Below are 17,428 nucleotides of genomic sequence, written 5' to 3'. Positions count from 1 at the left end.
TTTTGAACCAGGGTGGCAAAGAGATTTTAATTACTTCAAATATAAATGCAGAAGTTGAAAGAAAGGGTAGAAAGAATTGTGGGAGACGGTAAGTTCAGCATTGGCTATCCAAGACTCACAGTGTGTTTGAACTGCCAAAGGCACATTCACATTTCTTTATTATTTCAAACAGGTGATTCTGAAATGAGTATCATTCCTCAATGTTAACATGCCTAGCAGACAATTGAAGATTTGGGACTAGATCACAGAAGAAAGCTGGAGACCAGGTCTATAGTTTATGTAGACATTTGTAGAAATGATCAATGAACACATATTGCAATGGGAGAAAAAGGGAATTGAAATCTACAAAGTTACTAGTTACCTTTTTCCTTTGTCACTGGTCAAGTTTTACTTTATTGATTTAAATAGTGAAACAGACAATGTAATATCTTAAATGAAGTGATTATTTAATATTTTCCATTTTAAAATGCTTGGCAAAAACTCCAAATCAAGTATCTTTAATTACATATGTACAATTGATTATTTCTTGTCAATTAATCAGTTTTTAAAAAAGAAAAAAAAATTCCAGCAGTTGGAACTTAGGTATCACAACATGATATAACAAGTTATCTCATTTGTTTCTTGCTAAAATAATGAATTTAATTAAGTATTCTCTTTAAGGTTTGAATCCTAAATAACTTAAACTTTTAGTTTTGTAGTGAAAAAAAATCAAATGGTTTTACTCTTCTTACTTGGCACAGCCTTTTCCAGGTGAATTTAATACTGATAGGAGTTTAGATTACTAGCTGTGGAAAACTTGAAACATATTCACAAAGTGAATTGCTGTACAGGCAAGAACAGGATATGTTTCATGAATGTCCTCCCTATACATTGGCTTTCAACTTATCCTGACTATGTTTTTACTCTGAGAACTCAGACAAGAAAAAAACTGCAAAGAAAAAAATGTACATAACTGGAAATAATTTAGGCTACTAGACTGTTTCAAAAATGCATTGAGACTCTATTCCAGTTGGATTTATTCCAGTTGTTTAGCTTACAAGGAAAAAAAAAACAGACTTCTACACAAATATCCAATATAACTTTCAACAACAACAAAAATCCACAGTGGTGGTGAGGCAGGAAGCATATATTAGATGCAAAATGTGTATGAAACAAGGAACAACCATATTTGAATGCCCAGGGCTCTTTGAAGGGTTTTCATGTTTCATTCCAAGTTAGGAAAAATATTAGCTATTTTTCAAACATTTGGCATTTTTTCAAGATAAGTACTTAACACGGTATGTTAGCAGCAGCATATTGCAGGAGATGGTCTTCATGATGAAGCCTTAATTTTTCTTCTCTTTGACATGAAAGTTTTTGAGGACATTTTTTCTTTCCGAATAGAGATGATCATAGGTAAAATACATTCCTAATTTTGGGAGAAAATAGCAGAGGCAAGAAAAATTTAATACCCATTTATATTGTCTTGAAAGAGTTGTAAAAGACAGCATAGATGCTTCAGTGATATTATACAGCTGTTACTATGAGTATTTCTCAGTTAATGCTAGCCTACAGCAAAAGATTTTCACAAGACTTTCTACAAGTGGGGAAATCTGACCCCTCTCTTCCCCCCCACCCAATGATACAAGCCAAATGGGCTACACATTTCTCTTCCTACCATATTTGGGATAGCTTTCTCCCCTACCAAAATAGAACATTTGTCTATTCTCCATAGGAATAATATTCTCCTATCTGAGTATCTGACATGGTAGGTACACTTAGGCTTGTAGAAGTCATCAACATGATATTTTGTGAGATTGCACAAGCAGCTAAAGTGAGAACTGCTCTGTTAGGATAGGAATTTACTTTAGTTACCTAGCCAGAACATTAAACTTTTCGTGCTATTTGGTGAAGCACTGAAATAGATATCATTATCCTATTCCCTCCCTAAAAGAAAACTCTCTTCCCATTTTGACCAAATTTCCGATGAATTGGGTTTTTTTTTAAGTTTCTTCCCGCCAAAAAGACAACCCAACCACTCGGCAAAATTCTGAGGAAAAAATGAGAAAAGCTTACCTACAAAAAGCACCACGAGGTATATTTTCAAAACATATGGAAAATATATTGATAAGTCAAAAGGCAGTTTGGTGGAGTAAGTGCCAAAGGTTTCAAAATAAGGCAGTGACTGGTAGTTGACAAATGCTGTTAATGTGGAAAAGAAATCATGTTAAAGTACCTGTGCTTGATAGGTAGGATAGGAGACTACCAAAAAAAGAACTTTTAAAAAATTTCATTAAAACGGGCCAATACTTTGGCAAATCAATCAATGATTTCTAAAACTGTATCATAGTTATTTAAAAGGTAGCATGTTGTGCTATATGGTTTCATATCTGATGCTCTATTTTGTCTGTATTTTTTTGTTTCTTTTTGTCTGTTTTATTTCTATTTTGTCTAATTTGCCTCCAAATTAATGTAGAATGATAACTAACAATTATTAAGAACCTACTATGTGCCATCCACTGTGCTAAGCATTTTACAACTATTATCACATTTGATCCTCACAACAACTTTGGGTGGTAGATACTAGTATCATCCCTATTTTACAGATGGGGAAATAGAGGCAAAGGGAGGTAAGAGACGATAGTAACAGTGAGGATTTTTTAATTCACAAAACACTTTACATCTTCAGCAAAGTTTGCGGCACCCCACTCCCAGTTTTCATAGCAATGCCATGGATGAAGTTTTGGTGCAAATTATAAAAGCAACATATCTTAGATGCTCTTGGGAACAAATACTTCACTTTGCTATTTGATTCATCACCATATTAATTCTTTCATTCAGTAAATGGGTATGTCTTTTATTACCTAATCATTTACCACAAATTAAGAAAGTGAGAGAGAGCATACTGTAGTGGATAGGGAGTTTCACCTGGAATTGGGAAAATCTGGGTTCAAAGCTGCCCCAGATACTCACTATCTGGATAAGTCATTTAACTTCTCTGTGCTTCCTTATTTAGAAAATGATAGGCTTAAATTTGATAGCTTCAGTTTTCTAGTTCTTAAGTCTAATGAAGTAACTCAATTATTTAGCTCAGACTTTATGAAAACCAAAGAAGAATCTATTCTCATAAGTTTCTTCTTCAGTAAAGATGGATAAAATATCACCTCTTTCATATGTGAACAATTTGGCTGCTGAAGGGGGTAGAAAAAGAACATTTGTGTACAGAATACTGATAGAATCCATTTGCAAAGAAACTCATGTCTCTCAGATAAAGTGCTGAGGAAAGACATGCACTGTTTAGAGCATGAGATAGAGTTATGTACTAAGAGGACATATTTGAAAGCAAGGAAAATAATTGGATTAATAAAAACTGTAGAACATAATGGTCCATGTCCTCATTTGTTTTTTTCAGGTGATGGTTTTTTCAGCCTTGAAACTTATAACTGATAGAATCATAAATCACTAGGTACTATGGGAAGATTTGAATTAAATTAAATTTGAAGGATTATTAAAAATTACATCTAATAGATGTTTTAATTATTAACTAATAAAGTAAATATGAGTGATTATCTATCAGAGGTTCTATTTGAGGCATTATAATCACCAAAAAAGCTTTAGATCATGAGAGTGAGGGCTGAAGCCACATGTGGGCTATGTGATTGTATGTGTTTACGTATATGTGTAAAGTGTCCCTCTAGTTTTTGTTTAGTTTTTAGTTTAATATGAATTCAGACACACAGCAAATTGACTATGAGGTCACAATCACCTCTAACCATTCTTCTGAATTGCTGACTTCCGCTGATCACAGCCCAACAAGTCAGTCTGTCTAGCTGGCTGTCAAAAAAGTCTCCAGAATTTTCCTCCAGGTATCTGCTCCACAGAATAAGAGTTAAACTGAGTTCTCACTGAGTCTTTAACAGACTCCCTTAAGGATGATGCAACCCACCAAATCACTCACAGACTCTCTCCAAGACAGATAACTGTACTCTCTCAAGTTTTCTCAGGAAAACAATCCTTAGTCATCAGTCTCTTTCACAGACTCCCTTCACCATGACAATTAAACTTTCTCAAGAAGTCAATTAAATTGTCAGTCTTCAAGATTCTATTCCTTCTCTCTTAAAGTACAATAATACAAGTCTGTAAAAGAAGCTATCTATAGAAGCATCATGATGATCGTTGCAATCTAATTTATTATTTCCATTTTACAGATGAGAAAAAAGAGGGCAAGGGGATTAAGTGATTTGCCTACTACATGGCTAGTAAGGATGAAATTTGAACCCAGGTCTCTTCCTGATTCTGAGATTATCAATCTATCCAATTACACAATATTGCCTTCCTAATAGCAGATATCTGTAATATATTTGTATAAAAAGCATAGAATCTAGTAGTTCTATGTAACACCTGTAGACTTTAGATTTTTAACAAATGGAGTTAATTTGGTTATTTGTATGAAAATGGAATTTACCTTTAACAAAAATGATTGTAGAAAGTTGAAATTATAAAAAAAACTTATGGTTTTGCTTATTAAAAAGTACTTTGACTCTAGCAATACTAAGGAATTTGGATAAGATTAAAACAAGATAAATGTGCTAGAACAGATGGTCTTGAATAAAAGAAATGTTGGCAAAACATTATCTAATTCTCTAAAAAAAAATACATTTAACTATAATAACCAGACTGCACTAAGAAAAAAGTAGATAAAGTGAGTCACTATTTCCTTACCTTCAGCAAGAACACATAGAGGATAAATGAACATCCAGAGTGTTTGACTGAGCCATGTCAAAATATGGTAGTAAATTCCTACCACAGATAACATGCTATATGTATACCTGAAAGGGAAAAAGTATGGTCATAACATGTTTTGATTTGGTACTTGAGGGATAAAGGAATAAAGAAATATTTTGCTACTTCCTTAAATCTACACATACCACATTAAAAAGTTATATCAATTTCATCCAGCTATACTTAACTATGTTACATATAGACATGACTGAAATTAAGAAATAAAATCTGCTTTTCTGTAAATGTTCACATACACACTCATCCCTCAAATTTTTGACCATTCTACTGAGGAAAATATACTTATTTTGAACTAATTGGCAATAAGAAAATGATAAAACATGGATTTTCCCCTTTAATTTACATTTAAGTTCTATTGATGAAACACCATCATTATTAAATAGGACTTAACACTTCCTGACAAAACTGTTGCCTAAACAGGAGACAGGTTACCTAGTTTCCTCATACCAACACCAGCAAAACCCCAAAATTTGTATCAGATTGAATAGTGATAAAGAATTTGAATAAGAAGCTACAGTAAACAACTTCTTCCAACCTGAACTGTATAAAAGTCAGCCAAAAGCCCACTGAGAAAAGGGCACCTCCAGTAAGATAAGTCCCACCATAACCCCAGATGGGATGCATGTAGTCTCCAAGATTTTATGTAAGAGAGCAAAGAGCTCCCTTGAGAAAGCCTGAGATTGGTCATAAATCCCAAGGTGGAATTCTTGGATGCTCAAGAGAGTTCCAGCAAACAGTAACTCGTGCAGTGCTAGCCAGGATGGTGCCACAGTTTGCAGACTGAGACAGCCTATGCCCCAGAGTATCTGAGGTCCCTAAAGTTCAATTTAATTTATCGAAGAGGGGAACAGAAGAGCCAACACTTGGAATCTCAAATATACAGGGCGAGGCTAGCTTCAGGAATTTAGTACAAGAACCCTGGGAATCCTTGGTTCAGAGCATGATAGGGCCAACACCCTTCCTCCCAAGACCTCCCTCAAAAAAGCCCAGTATGGGGCACAAAGCCCCAATTTAAGAAAGCTGGAAAGAGGAATATACCAAAGAAAACACCAGCCAGTATAAAAAAGAAAATGATTGCATCTCTAGCTCTGTAAGAATTGGGAGATTCAAAGGAAAATATTTCCACAGTAATTACATGAATATATTTAAAAACAAATTAAGGCTCTAGGAAAGAATTGGAAGGAAAATAAATAACTTAGAAGACAAAGGTGGCAAACCTTATCTTAGAATTCCTGAGAACTAGAATTGACCAAACAGAAATCAACGGCTTTGTGAAATAACAAGAATAATAGAATAAAAATAAAAGAATAGTAAGAAGAGAATGTAGAAGGAGGAATAGGATATCAAAAAAAAAAAACAAAAACTGACCTGGGAAACAGTTCAAGAGAAGAATAATATTGGAATTACACTATAATAATCATAATTATACTTTAATAATATTATGAACTATTATTAAAACAAAAAACCTGGATAGTATAGTTTATAAACTTATTAATGAAAACTGCTAAGATTTATTAAACATATAGGATAGAAAGAATACATCAAATTACTGCCTGAAAAGTAACTTCAAAATGATAAATCCCAGGCATGTTATAGCCAAAATTCAGAGTTTCTGTATCAAAAGAAAATACTGCAAACATCCGGAAACATCTTGTGAGCCAAACTAACATAATCAGGATCACAAAAGATTTGTCAGCTTCTAATAAAAAAACAAAGAAAATCTTAGAATATGATATTCCAAAAATTAAAAGATGTAGGCTTACAATTAAGAATAAGTTATCCTGACAAGCTCAATATCATCCTATGGTGGCAAGAGAAATGAATCTTTGTGTGTTAGTTTGTTTTTGCAAGAAGTAGATCTTTAGTGAAACAGAAACTTGTCAAGCATTTCTGAAGAAAAGACTAGAGCTTAGTAGGATCTCTGAAATGTAAAGACAAGAGTCCTAGAAAACTTATCAAGGTAAATTTATGTGAGAAATTGGAGCTGTAAAAATGTTATCATTCTAAATGGAGGTGGAAGGGAGAAAACTTCTGTCCCCTCAGGACTTTAATGTCTTCCAAGAGTATTGTGGAAGTTAAATAAGAAAACAGAGGTTCTAGGGATGAATTGGTTCAAATCTGAGAGTTTGAAGAAGAGAAAAAGACTCAAAAGAGGAATGCATTAATAGGATCAAAAAAGGAGGGACTTGATATTTTTTCATAATTTAGATATGTGAAGAAATTACACAAACAAAAAAGAAATCTCTAATGTTTATAACAGCATGAATGGTAATGACTAAATTACCATAATCTAGATAATGCCACTATTTTTATTGCTGTCAAGCAATTTTCTCACTTTACGTGTTTCCAAATTATTTTCAGCATTCACACTTAGGTAGGTAAAAACTACATTATTGTGTAATAATTCAAAGATTCTATGGCACTGACCTATTTTTGAATGCCACAAAACCTTAAGAAACACCAGTGAAAGAGACCTGGATTTGAAATTGTAAGACACCAATATGGCCTGCACCAAGACATTTCACCTCTCTTGCCTTTGATTTTCTCCTGTACGATGCAAAAGAGTTTTTGTTATTTTTTTGTTTGTTTGTTTTGTGGGGTTTTGTGGTGGTGGGTTTTTCTTCTTCTGGAACTGTGATTTTATTAGTTTAGGGAACTCTTACTATGAAAACTTCTCTCAGAGTAGGTCAGTAACTTGGCTGTAGCTTACAGTCTTTCCTAGAATTACACAGCAACTTAGAGGCAGGATAGGTATTCCTGACTGCTTCTGGTTCATTATACCCTACTGTTTTTCCTGTAAAGAATAAATGAGATAAAATCATGCAAAGCAATATAACATTGAACTAGAATGAATGAAATACAAGGTAACAAGGATCATATGAAGAAAGTGAATGTGAATGAATGAAAAGAGAATTTTCACATGAATGTAGAGAAAATGAAAGTATATTAGTATTTTATGCACTGAAATAAACCGATTTAAATGTAAATAGTTATTAAGCAAGTCTTTTTACTTTTACTGGTTGTTTTTGACAAGGCACTATACCAGGCCTTCTATTCTTCTCTCTATATACATACTTCATTTATCGGCTTCAATGAATTTAATTATTATCTCTATGCTATTGATTCCTAAATCTATCTATCTAGCACTAATCTTTCTGCTCACCTCCAGTCTTACATTACTATGATTTGTTGTTTCACCCACTCATTCTTTAGGATTAGATTATTTAATTTCCTGTTTAGTCTATTTTCTCTCTAACCCTTCATTACATGTAATTTTTATTGCATCATGATTTGAAAAAGATGCATTTGCTATTTTTGCCTTACTGCATTTGATTTTGAGGTTTTTGTGCTTCAATACGTGGTCAAATTTTGTGTAGGTTCCATTACCACAAGAAAAAAGCATATTCCTTTCTGTCTCCATTCAATTTTCTTCAGAGGTCTTTCATACTTAACTTTTCTGAAATTCTATTTACTTCCTTAATTTTTTTCTTGTTTATTTTTGCAGTCGATTTAGCCAGTTCTGATGGAGCAACGTTGAGATCCCTCACTAGTATAGTTTTGCTGTCTATTTCTTTTTACAACTCTTTTAATTTCTCCTCTAGGACTCTGGATGCTATAACACTTGGTGCATATGTTTAGTATTGATATTATTTCATTATCTATAGTACCCTTTGGCAAAATGTAGTTTCTTTCCTTATCTCTTTTAATTAGATCTATTTTTGCTTTTGCTTGATCTGAGATCAGGATCACTGCCCCTGCTTTTTTTTTTTTTTTTAATTCAACTGAAACATTTACTCTTTTACCTTTACTCTACATGTATCATTCTGCTTTAAATGTCCAGTCTCACTGCTTTTCAGACATCTTGAATTAGATTGTTGAGTAACAACATCTTAAAATTAATACATTCAGAAATGAACTTTTTGTCTTTTCCTCTTAAACCCCTTCCAAACTTTTCTGTTACTGCTGAGGGTACCACTATTTTCCCAGTCCCTAGGTATCATCCCCAATTCACTATCTTTCACCACTCACTTCATCTCAAGCTTTCTCAGCCACTTTCCAATCTTCTTACACTTTACACTCATGCCACATATTTTTCAATTCGGTGACACTGGCCTCCCTGCTGTTTCATAAATAAAACACTCTATCTCTTAACTCCAGAACCTGAAAAGTTCTCTCTGCTCATTTTTACCTCCTGATTTCCCTGGCTTCCTTTAAGTCTCAGCTAAAATCCCATCTTCTACAGGAAGTCTTTCTCAACCCCTCTTCATTTTAGTGCCTTTTCTCTTTTGATCATTTCCTATTTGTCTTACAAATATCTTGTTTATAATATTTGTTTATTTATTGTCTCACCCAATAGATTGTGAGCTTCTTAAGGGCATGAACTATATTTTTGTCTTTCTTTATATTCTAATCACTTAGAATAGTTTCTGGCACATAGTTGGAGTTTAATAAATGCTTATTAATTGACTTGCATTGATGTTTAATGTTGGTTCTAGTAAAGCAATTAATTTTTAAAAAAATATTGAGATAAATGTATATAAGGTACCTTACAAAATACTATAATCACAAAATCAAAGAAAATATAATTTTATGATGGCAGGTAATCTGCACATGAAAATCTATAAAATCTCTGGAAATTTGTCATTTACTCTCTTTTGAAGGCCTCCAGGGATGGGGAATTCACTCTCACTATTTTAATTTTTTTTTGACTGCTCTGATGCTTGTTCAAATCAGATTTTCTGTTACCTGGCCATTGCTTTTGATTATGCCTTTTGAAGTCAATAACATAAGTCTAATTTATCTTCCACATGACAACTGTTCCTATACTTGGGACAGTTGACATGGTCCCCTCTTGTCTTCCCTTTCTCTTGAAATGTTTCCAGTTTTTTCATATCATGATATAGGTTTTTAGTTTCCTTCACCATCCTGATTACATTTTGCTTGACTTACACAAATATGCCAAAGTCAATAATTCAATAATGATTGAATGGTAATAAATATTCTTTATGTTTAGCAACTTTCCTAAAATATGATGTAGGTTATTGTTGAAGTTGTTGCTACTCTTTTGTTTTTAAAGAGGTCCAGTGACATCATGGGAAATGTTTTCACTTGCCCCCGAATTGGATTAAGTGAGACAGAGTTACACAGAGTTGCCAGCCTTACTCTTTCTTCTGATTCATCCAAGTCCAGTGGCAGGACAAAATCAGGAAGACTGGAAATGTAGAATGCAGTGGATGATCTTCAGGTCCTCAATATCTAACCAAACTCTAAGCACTCTACAGCACCTGCTTCAGTTTCTTTAATGTAGGTCCTTATTACTTCAAGCCTGGGCTATTGAAATAGACTTCTGATTGGTTTCTCCATCAAGTCTCTCCCTACTCCAATCCATCCATCCTCTGCTCAGCTGTCAAACTGATCTTCCTAAAATGCAAATCTGACCACGTCATCCCACTATTCAGTAAACTCCAGTGTCATTATCTACAGTATCAAATATAAAATCTTTTGTTTGACTTTAGAAGGCCTCCATAATCTGACCCCTTCCTACTTTTAAAGTTCTTGTGCCCCTTCTCTCCAAGTATCCAGTATTCTGCAATTTGGTGACACTGATCTCTTTGTTATTCCTCCCTCATAACCCTCAATCTCCCTGTATTTTCAATGGTTCTTTGGACATTCTCTCTCCTCTTCTTTACCTCCTGGCTTCCTTGGCTCTTTTTAGATTTACTAAGATCTACAATGGATTTTTCCTATTCCTCCTGAATCTTACTGCTTTTCTTCTGAGACAACCCCCAATTGATCCAAAATGTTATTTGTACATAGTTGTTTGCATTTTGTCACCCCCTATTAGACTGTGAGCTTCTTGTGAGAAATTATTTTGCTTGTTTTTGTATCTGCAGTATTTAGCACAATGCTTTATACATAGTACATGCTTAATAAATTTTAGCTGACTCAGTAACTAACCCATTGCCCCACACTGAACACTATTCTACATAAGGACCCAATCTCCTTTGTTCTGGACACTGTGTTACTTGTTAATTCTCATGAACTTTTCTGGTTGTCCTATCAAATTGCTGACTCATGTTGAACTCTTAATCCTCTAAGACACTTAAGTTTTTTCTTCCCACATGAACTATATTTTAATCACAATCCTCTGCTTATATGGCTAATTTTTTAAAAGTCCAAATGTAGAAATTTACATTTAACTTAGTAAAATTTCATCTTATTAAATTTAATCCACTATCCTAGATTGTTCAGATAATTTTGTGTCCTGATTGTATCATCCTCTAGAAGATGTATCATCCATCTTTTATAACATCATATCATTCAAAAATTTTATTAAAATTCTTTCATTTAAGTAATTACAAATGTAAGCTATCCTTGAACAAATGAATGAAAAACCATTTATTAAGTGCTTACTTGCTGTTCAGTCATTTCAGTCATGTCTTTGTGACCCCATTTTGTATTTTCTTGTCAAAGATACTGGAGTAATTTGATTTTTATTAGAGTAATTTTTCATTTTCTTCTGTAACTCATTTTAATATAGGAACTGAGATAAACAAGGTAAAGTGACTTGCCCAGAGACACAGATAGTAGGGGTCTGAGACCAGATTTGAATTCAGGGAGATGAGTCTTTTTGACTCCAGGCCCGGCACTCTATAATTCTACACCATCTATATGCTTACTATATGTGCCCAAACAGAATGGTAAAGAACTAGGGATATAAAAATAAAGGCAGAATCCCTGCCCTCAAGTAACTTACATTCCAGTGGGAGAAACAACACTGTAAGAAAGTTATCAGGGAATATATTGACACATATCATCAGGACTTGCTTTGATCTTGATTCCAAAGCTAGAGGGATTGATGGGGAAGAAAGGATATTTGCTTGGAGGTCAGGCCATTGTCATTGGTGAGGAGACTCTGTAAGGACATGGCCAGAGAGGAAAGAGTGTGATAAAGAATGACTGGAGTTTCCTGGAAATAGTGTTCCAGGACTAGGAACTCCCAAGGGAACAAGAGATGAGAATAGAAGGAAAATTATTTAGATAGCTTTTCCTAAGAGTTTGGGTGAGAAAGGGAAGATCTATATATGATTATAACTTGTAGGGATAACAGGGCCTAGTGAGGAGCTAAGCTTTTTGAAATAGGTAACACTCTTTATGATAAATGGCGCATTTTAAGTCTGGGGCAATATAACAGCTTCTGAGATCCAGATAGTTATTTGGTCCATGTTTGCTGCAATCTCTCAAAGCCAGGTGCTCAAAATCTCTTCTCATATTCTGAGAATTTCTCCCTTCTATACAATTAGCTCTGTTAGTAGGAAGCAATCCTTGTGATAAGGAGACTGCTTACCTGTGGAAGATGCATTAACTTGTTAGACAACTAGGATGCTATTTGCTTTAGGAAGTAATTACCATATCACTGCAAACTGAGTCACATAAAACTCCTTTATGCCATTGCTCTTGAGACATCACCTCATTATATCAGGTATAAACGTGTGTGTATGTCACAGAGAGAGAAAGACAAAGAGATGGAGACAGAGAGAGACAGAAAGACAAAGATAGAGGGAAAGACAAAGAGAAATAAAGAAAGAGATGAGAGACAGAGAGAGATAGAAGGAGGGAGAGAGAAAGAGAGCAGAATCTAGATATTTAGGCTTGGAAGAAAAAATGATATTGTCCAAAGATTCTTCACTTTCTTGTATCAGTACTCTGATAGTCTCTCTGGGCTATGCTCCTGACTTTCCTGGACTTTTCTCTACTGCGCCAAAGGCACGTCTTCCCCCTGGAAGTTCCCTCTACCTCTGGACTTTACATCCTTGCGGCCTCTCTGTGTAATGGCTACTTCCTCTTTCACCTGCCATTTTGAGGATGCCATATCTCTACTTCCCTTTCCAGGATGCATTCTTGACTATCCAGATTTTCTCTTCTGTGCAGCTATTTTGGGCACTATCATCTCTTCCCCACTAATTTTTCTTTTATGTATTGTCATCTCCCATTAAAATATAAGCTTCTTAAGGACAATAACTATTTTTTCCCTTGTGTTTATACCCCCAGCTCTTAACACAGTGCCTGGCAAATAGTAAGCACTTACTAAATGCTTTTTGACTTGATTCAGCAAAATAAAGCACATAGAATTATAAAGGCAATCAACAGTACTGAAGTACAGTTAACAAAATACTTTCTCCATGCAAGTTCATGAATCCATTCTGATGTCTCATTTTACAAGTAAGGCAGAACAGCCTCAGAGAAGTTGTATTTTTCCTCAAGATGACACCATGAACGAATGGTAAGCCCAAGAATTTAGCCTTAACTTTCCTAGTTCAATTTTCTTTCTACAAATACTTGTAATAAATCCATGTTATGAGAAGGTTCTTTTGTGCTGGGAAGAAGAGACACTGTATTTTCAATATTTTTAAACTAATGGAAACCTGGTTTTAAATTTCTGTATGAAACATATAATGAAAGGCCATGATTTGTTTATTGAAGCCGCATGCACCAGAGCATTAGTGAGGAATGCCTTTCATTAGGAAACAGCTGTGAGTTTTTTTTTTCTAAATTGGTGTCATGCCAAGTCTTTTGCTCTGGAAAATTGAATGCAGTGATTTGCTTTTGTAATATCTTGAGAGGTTTTAATTATCTCTGATATGCCCATTATAGAAAGCACTAAAAATACATTTTCATATCAAGATAAAATAATTCACATAAGGGTTATGTTTTTCTGTCCTATTCAAAATAACCAAATATAAGCATGTAAAACTGCTTTTCCCATATGAAGCAATTTGGCTTTGGTTTTTGAGATCATTCTAACTTCTTACCTAACCACGTCCAATAGATTCCAGAGGAAGAATAAAACACACACGACATATTTTCCTTGGACTTCATCTTGACTAGTGATCACCACAAAAAGTATGATTATTCTCTCAGTTAGCTGTAAAAAGAAATAATAAGATGGACTTTGGAATTTGGGGTGATTATTCTGCCAAGTTACATAGGAGTTTTTCTAATTTTCACTCCCAAACTGGAGTCTCAACTATCTTTTTGAAATCATAATTATGAGATAAAGAGAACTATGAAAATAATATATACACCAGCAACAATGTAAATTGTAAGAACAATAACAATAAGAAACCACACTAGTCATAATGACCAAGCTTTGCCTCTAAAAAGAAAAAAAGAAAATATATTTTCTTTCTTTCTGTACAGAGATGGGGATTTACAGGTATGTAACGTTGTATGTACTGTCAGATAGTAAGTGTAGTGAGTAGTTTTGCTCAACTCTGTGTGTGTATGTGTGTGTGTGTATGTGTGTGTGTGTGTGTGCCTATTTAATATTTCTTATTACAAAGGTGTATTCTCTGGGTAGGGGAGGAGAGGAATATATTAAAAAATGAACATTATATAAAAACAAAATATAACAGAAACTTTTTTAAAAACTTCCATATTTTATGTGAATTAGAGTGTTTTCTTTATTGTTTTCTTTATTAAGCTTTTTGGCAAAGTGTATAGTGCTATTACTAGAGTCAGGAAGACCTGTATTTAAATTTAACTTAATAGCTGTGTGATTGTGCCCAAGTCACTCAATCTCTTTCTGCCTACGTTTCATCAACTGAAAAATGAAGATAATAATAAATAATACTTGTGAGGATTAAATGACATAATATGAATAAAATGCTTAACATAATGCCTGGTACAAAGTAGTTACTTAATAAATATTTGTTTCCTTCCTTTTAATCATACCTACCATATACCTTTTGTTCCTAAGAATTCACTTTATATATTCCCCGCCCCATTATCATGATCAATTTACTCTCAAAATTATAGTGCTGACAAACACTTTTGATGAATCCAAGCATCTTATCCATAATTCCATTATAATTATTATCATTTATTGTAAGCTGATATCCACATAATATTTAATGACCTATGTAATTAACACATCATTAACCCTGAGAATATATGTGCAAGGCAGTATTACTATGGCATCATACTATATAAGACACTGCTAAGTGCTGGAAATATAAAAACCATTAGAATGAATAATAGTTTTTGCCCTCAAGAAGCTTACATTCTTTTTTCCGCTCTTTCTTTTTTAAATAGTATTGTATTTTTCCAAATACATGTAAAGATAGATTTTGACATTCATTTTTGTAAAACTTTGTGTTCCAAATTTTCTCCCTTCCTCTTTACCTCCTCCAGTCCCAATACAGCAAGCAATATGCTATAGGTTAAATATGTGAAATTCTTTTAAATATATTTCATATTTATGATATTGTGTAAGAATCAGATCAAAAGGGGAAAAAACATAAGAAAGAAAAAAGAAAAGAAACAAACAACAACAGCAACAACAAAAAGGTGAAAATATGCTTTGATCCACATTCAGTCTACTCAGATCTCTGGATGTGGATGGCACTTTTCATCCCAAGTCTATTGGACTTGCCTTGAATCACTGCATTGTTGAAAAGAGCCAATTATATCACAGTTGATCATCACATAATCCCATTGTACTGTGTACAATGGTTTCTTGGTTCTATTCACTTAGCATCAGTTCATGTAAGTCTTTCCAGGGTTTTTTGGAATCAGCCTGTTCATCATTTCTTATAGAACAATTACATCCATATATTATAAATTATTCAGCCATCCTCCAACTGATGGGCATCTACTCAATTTCCAGTTCTTGTCACTACAAAAAGGGCTGCCACACACATTTTTCCACATGTGGGTTCCCCCCCCCCCTTTTTTAATGATCTCTTCGAAATACAGACCCAGTAGAGACTTTGCTGAATCAAAGCATATGCTTATTTGGGCATAGTTCCAAATTACTCTTCTAAATGGTTGGATCACTTTACAACTCCACCAACAATATATCAGTGTCTCAGTTTTCCCATATCCCCTCAAACATTTATAATTACCTTTTCCTGACATCTTAGTCAATCTGAGAGGTGTGAAGTGACGCCTCAGATTTGCCTTAATTTGCATTTGTCTAATCAATAGAAATTTAAAATATTTTCCTTATTTTTTATTTGGCATTTTATTTTATTTTTAATAACTTCAACATCATTTTATTTTTAACATTCTTTTTTTTAAATAATAGCTTTTTATTTTCAAAATACATGCCATGACAGTTTTCAACATTCACCCCTGCAAAACCTTGTGCTCTGAATTTTTCTCCCTCCTCTCTCACCAACATATATATGACTAGAAATGGTTTTAATTTCCTCATCTCAAAATTGTCTTTTGGGGAATGGCTTGTATTCTTATAAATTTGATTCAATTCTCTATGTTTTAGAAATGAAACCTTTATCAGAAACAATGGTTGTAAAAATTGTTTCCCAGCTTTCTGCTTCCTTTCTAATCTTGGATACATTAGTTTTGTTTGTGCAAAAACTTTTATTTAATGTAGTCAAAATTATCCATTTTGCATTACATAATGTTCTTCAGTTCTTCTTTGGCCAAAAATTTCTCCCTTCTCCACAGATAGGAGAGAAATTATCCCTTGTTTTCTTAATTTGTTTATACTATGTCTTTTATCTATATATGTCTAAATCATGAACCCATTTTGACCTTATCTTAATATAGGGTATTAGATGTTAGTCAATGTCTAATTTCAACTCACTATTTCACAAAAATTACTGTGAAAACTGGAAAACGATTTCTGCCATATTATTCTCCAGTTTTCACAGCAATTTTTGTGAAATAGTGAGTTCTTATCCCAGAAGTTGGAGTCTTCAGATTTATCATTGACTATTGTGTCTTGTGAACCTAACCTATTCCACTGATACACTAATCTAGTTCTTAGCCAGAACCAATTAGTTTTGTTGACCATTGCTTTTTAATATAGTTTTAGGTCCAGTATGGCTAGACCATCTTCATAAGGAGTTTACATTCTAATGGTAGAAAGTTGTTCATTCTTTTTTTTTTTTTTCAGATATGTGTGACTCTCATGATCCCATTTGGGATTTTCTTTTTCTTCTCTTTATCTAACAGTATTTCTGCTCCCCCCCCCACAGTTACATGTAAAGATGGTTTTCAACATTCGTCTATGTAAGATTGGAGCTCCAGAAAGTTTTCCCTCCTTCCCTTCCCTCTCCTCTCCCCAAGACAGCAAGCAACCTTATATAGGCTATACATGTGCATTCATGTTAAACATATTTTCATGTTGTCACATTATGAAAAAAGATTAGGGTTTGCATGGTGAAGATACTAAAGTAGTTTGCCATTTCCTTCTCTAGCTCACCTTACATATGAGGAAACTGCTGCAAAAATAAAGTGATTTGCCCAGAGTCTCACAATTATTAAATAAGTGTCTGAGGTTGGATTTGGCCTCAGATCAAGCCCAGTGTTCTATCCACTGTGCCACTTAGTTGCCCCTAATGGAGAGGAAATGATGCTTAAAAAAAGAAATGAAAACAGCAGGAAGGTTAAGAGAAGGTATAAGACTTAGGAGCAGGATAAAGAAAGTCCTGAGGACTTGAATCAGCAGGATAAAAGGGGGAGAGAAATGAAGATCAAGTTAGCTTGAGCCTTCTCCTTAGAATGGAGGTTCTGAAAAGAACCAGCCACTCAAAGGGGAGAGACTACATGCTTAAGAGGGTAGCTCCACTATGAGAACTAGTTCATGGAGTGTATTTTCAGGGTGAAGAGATGGCACAGT

The 17,428-nt window shown here is 34.0% G+C and overlaps 1 protein-coding gene across 2 annotated transcripts in view; it reads right to left on the bottom strand.

Moving 5' to 3' along the window:
- The window catches only part of HACD4 (3-hydroxyacyl-CoA dehydratase 4), a 40,344-nt gene continuing 22,916 nt past the window's right edge, over positions 1-17,428 (bottom strand). For both annotated transcript variants that reach the window (XM_012542701.3, XM_023497354.2), the window contains 4 exons: positions 13,593-13,705; positions 4,702-4,808; positions 2,056-2,181; positions 1-1,408 (listed from right to left, as the gene is read on the bottom strand). In XM_012542701.3, the coding sequence (XP_012398155.1) occupies positions 1,326-1,408; positions 2,056-2,181; positions 4,702-4,808; positions 13,593-13,705 (429 nt within the window). In that variant the 3' untranslated portion in view covers positions 1-1,325. The remainder of the gene's footprint in view (positions 1,409-2,055; positions 2,182-4,701; positions 4,809-13,592; positions 13,706-17,428) is intronic.

This window comes from Sarcophilus harrisii, chromosome 1 (assembly GCF_902635505.1).
Source record: "Sarcophilus harrisii chromosome 1, mSarHar1.11, whole genome shotgun sequence".
Classification (NCBI taxonomy): Eukaryota; Metazoa; Chordata; class Mammalia; order Dasyuromorphia; family Dasyuridae; genus Sarcophilus; species Sarcophilus harrisii.
This window is presented reverse-complemented; position numbering and strand designations above follow the sequence as displayed.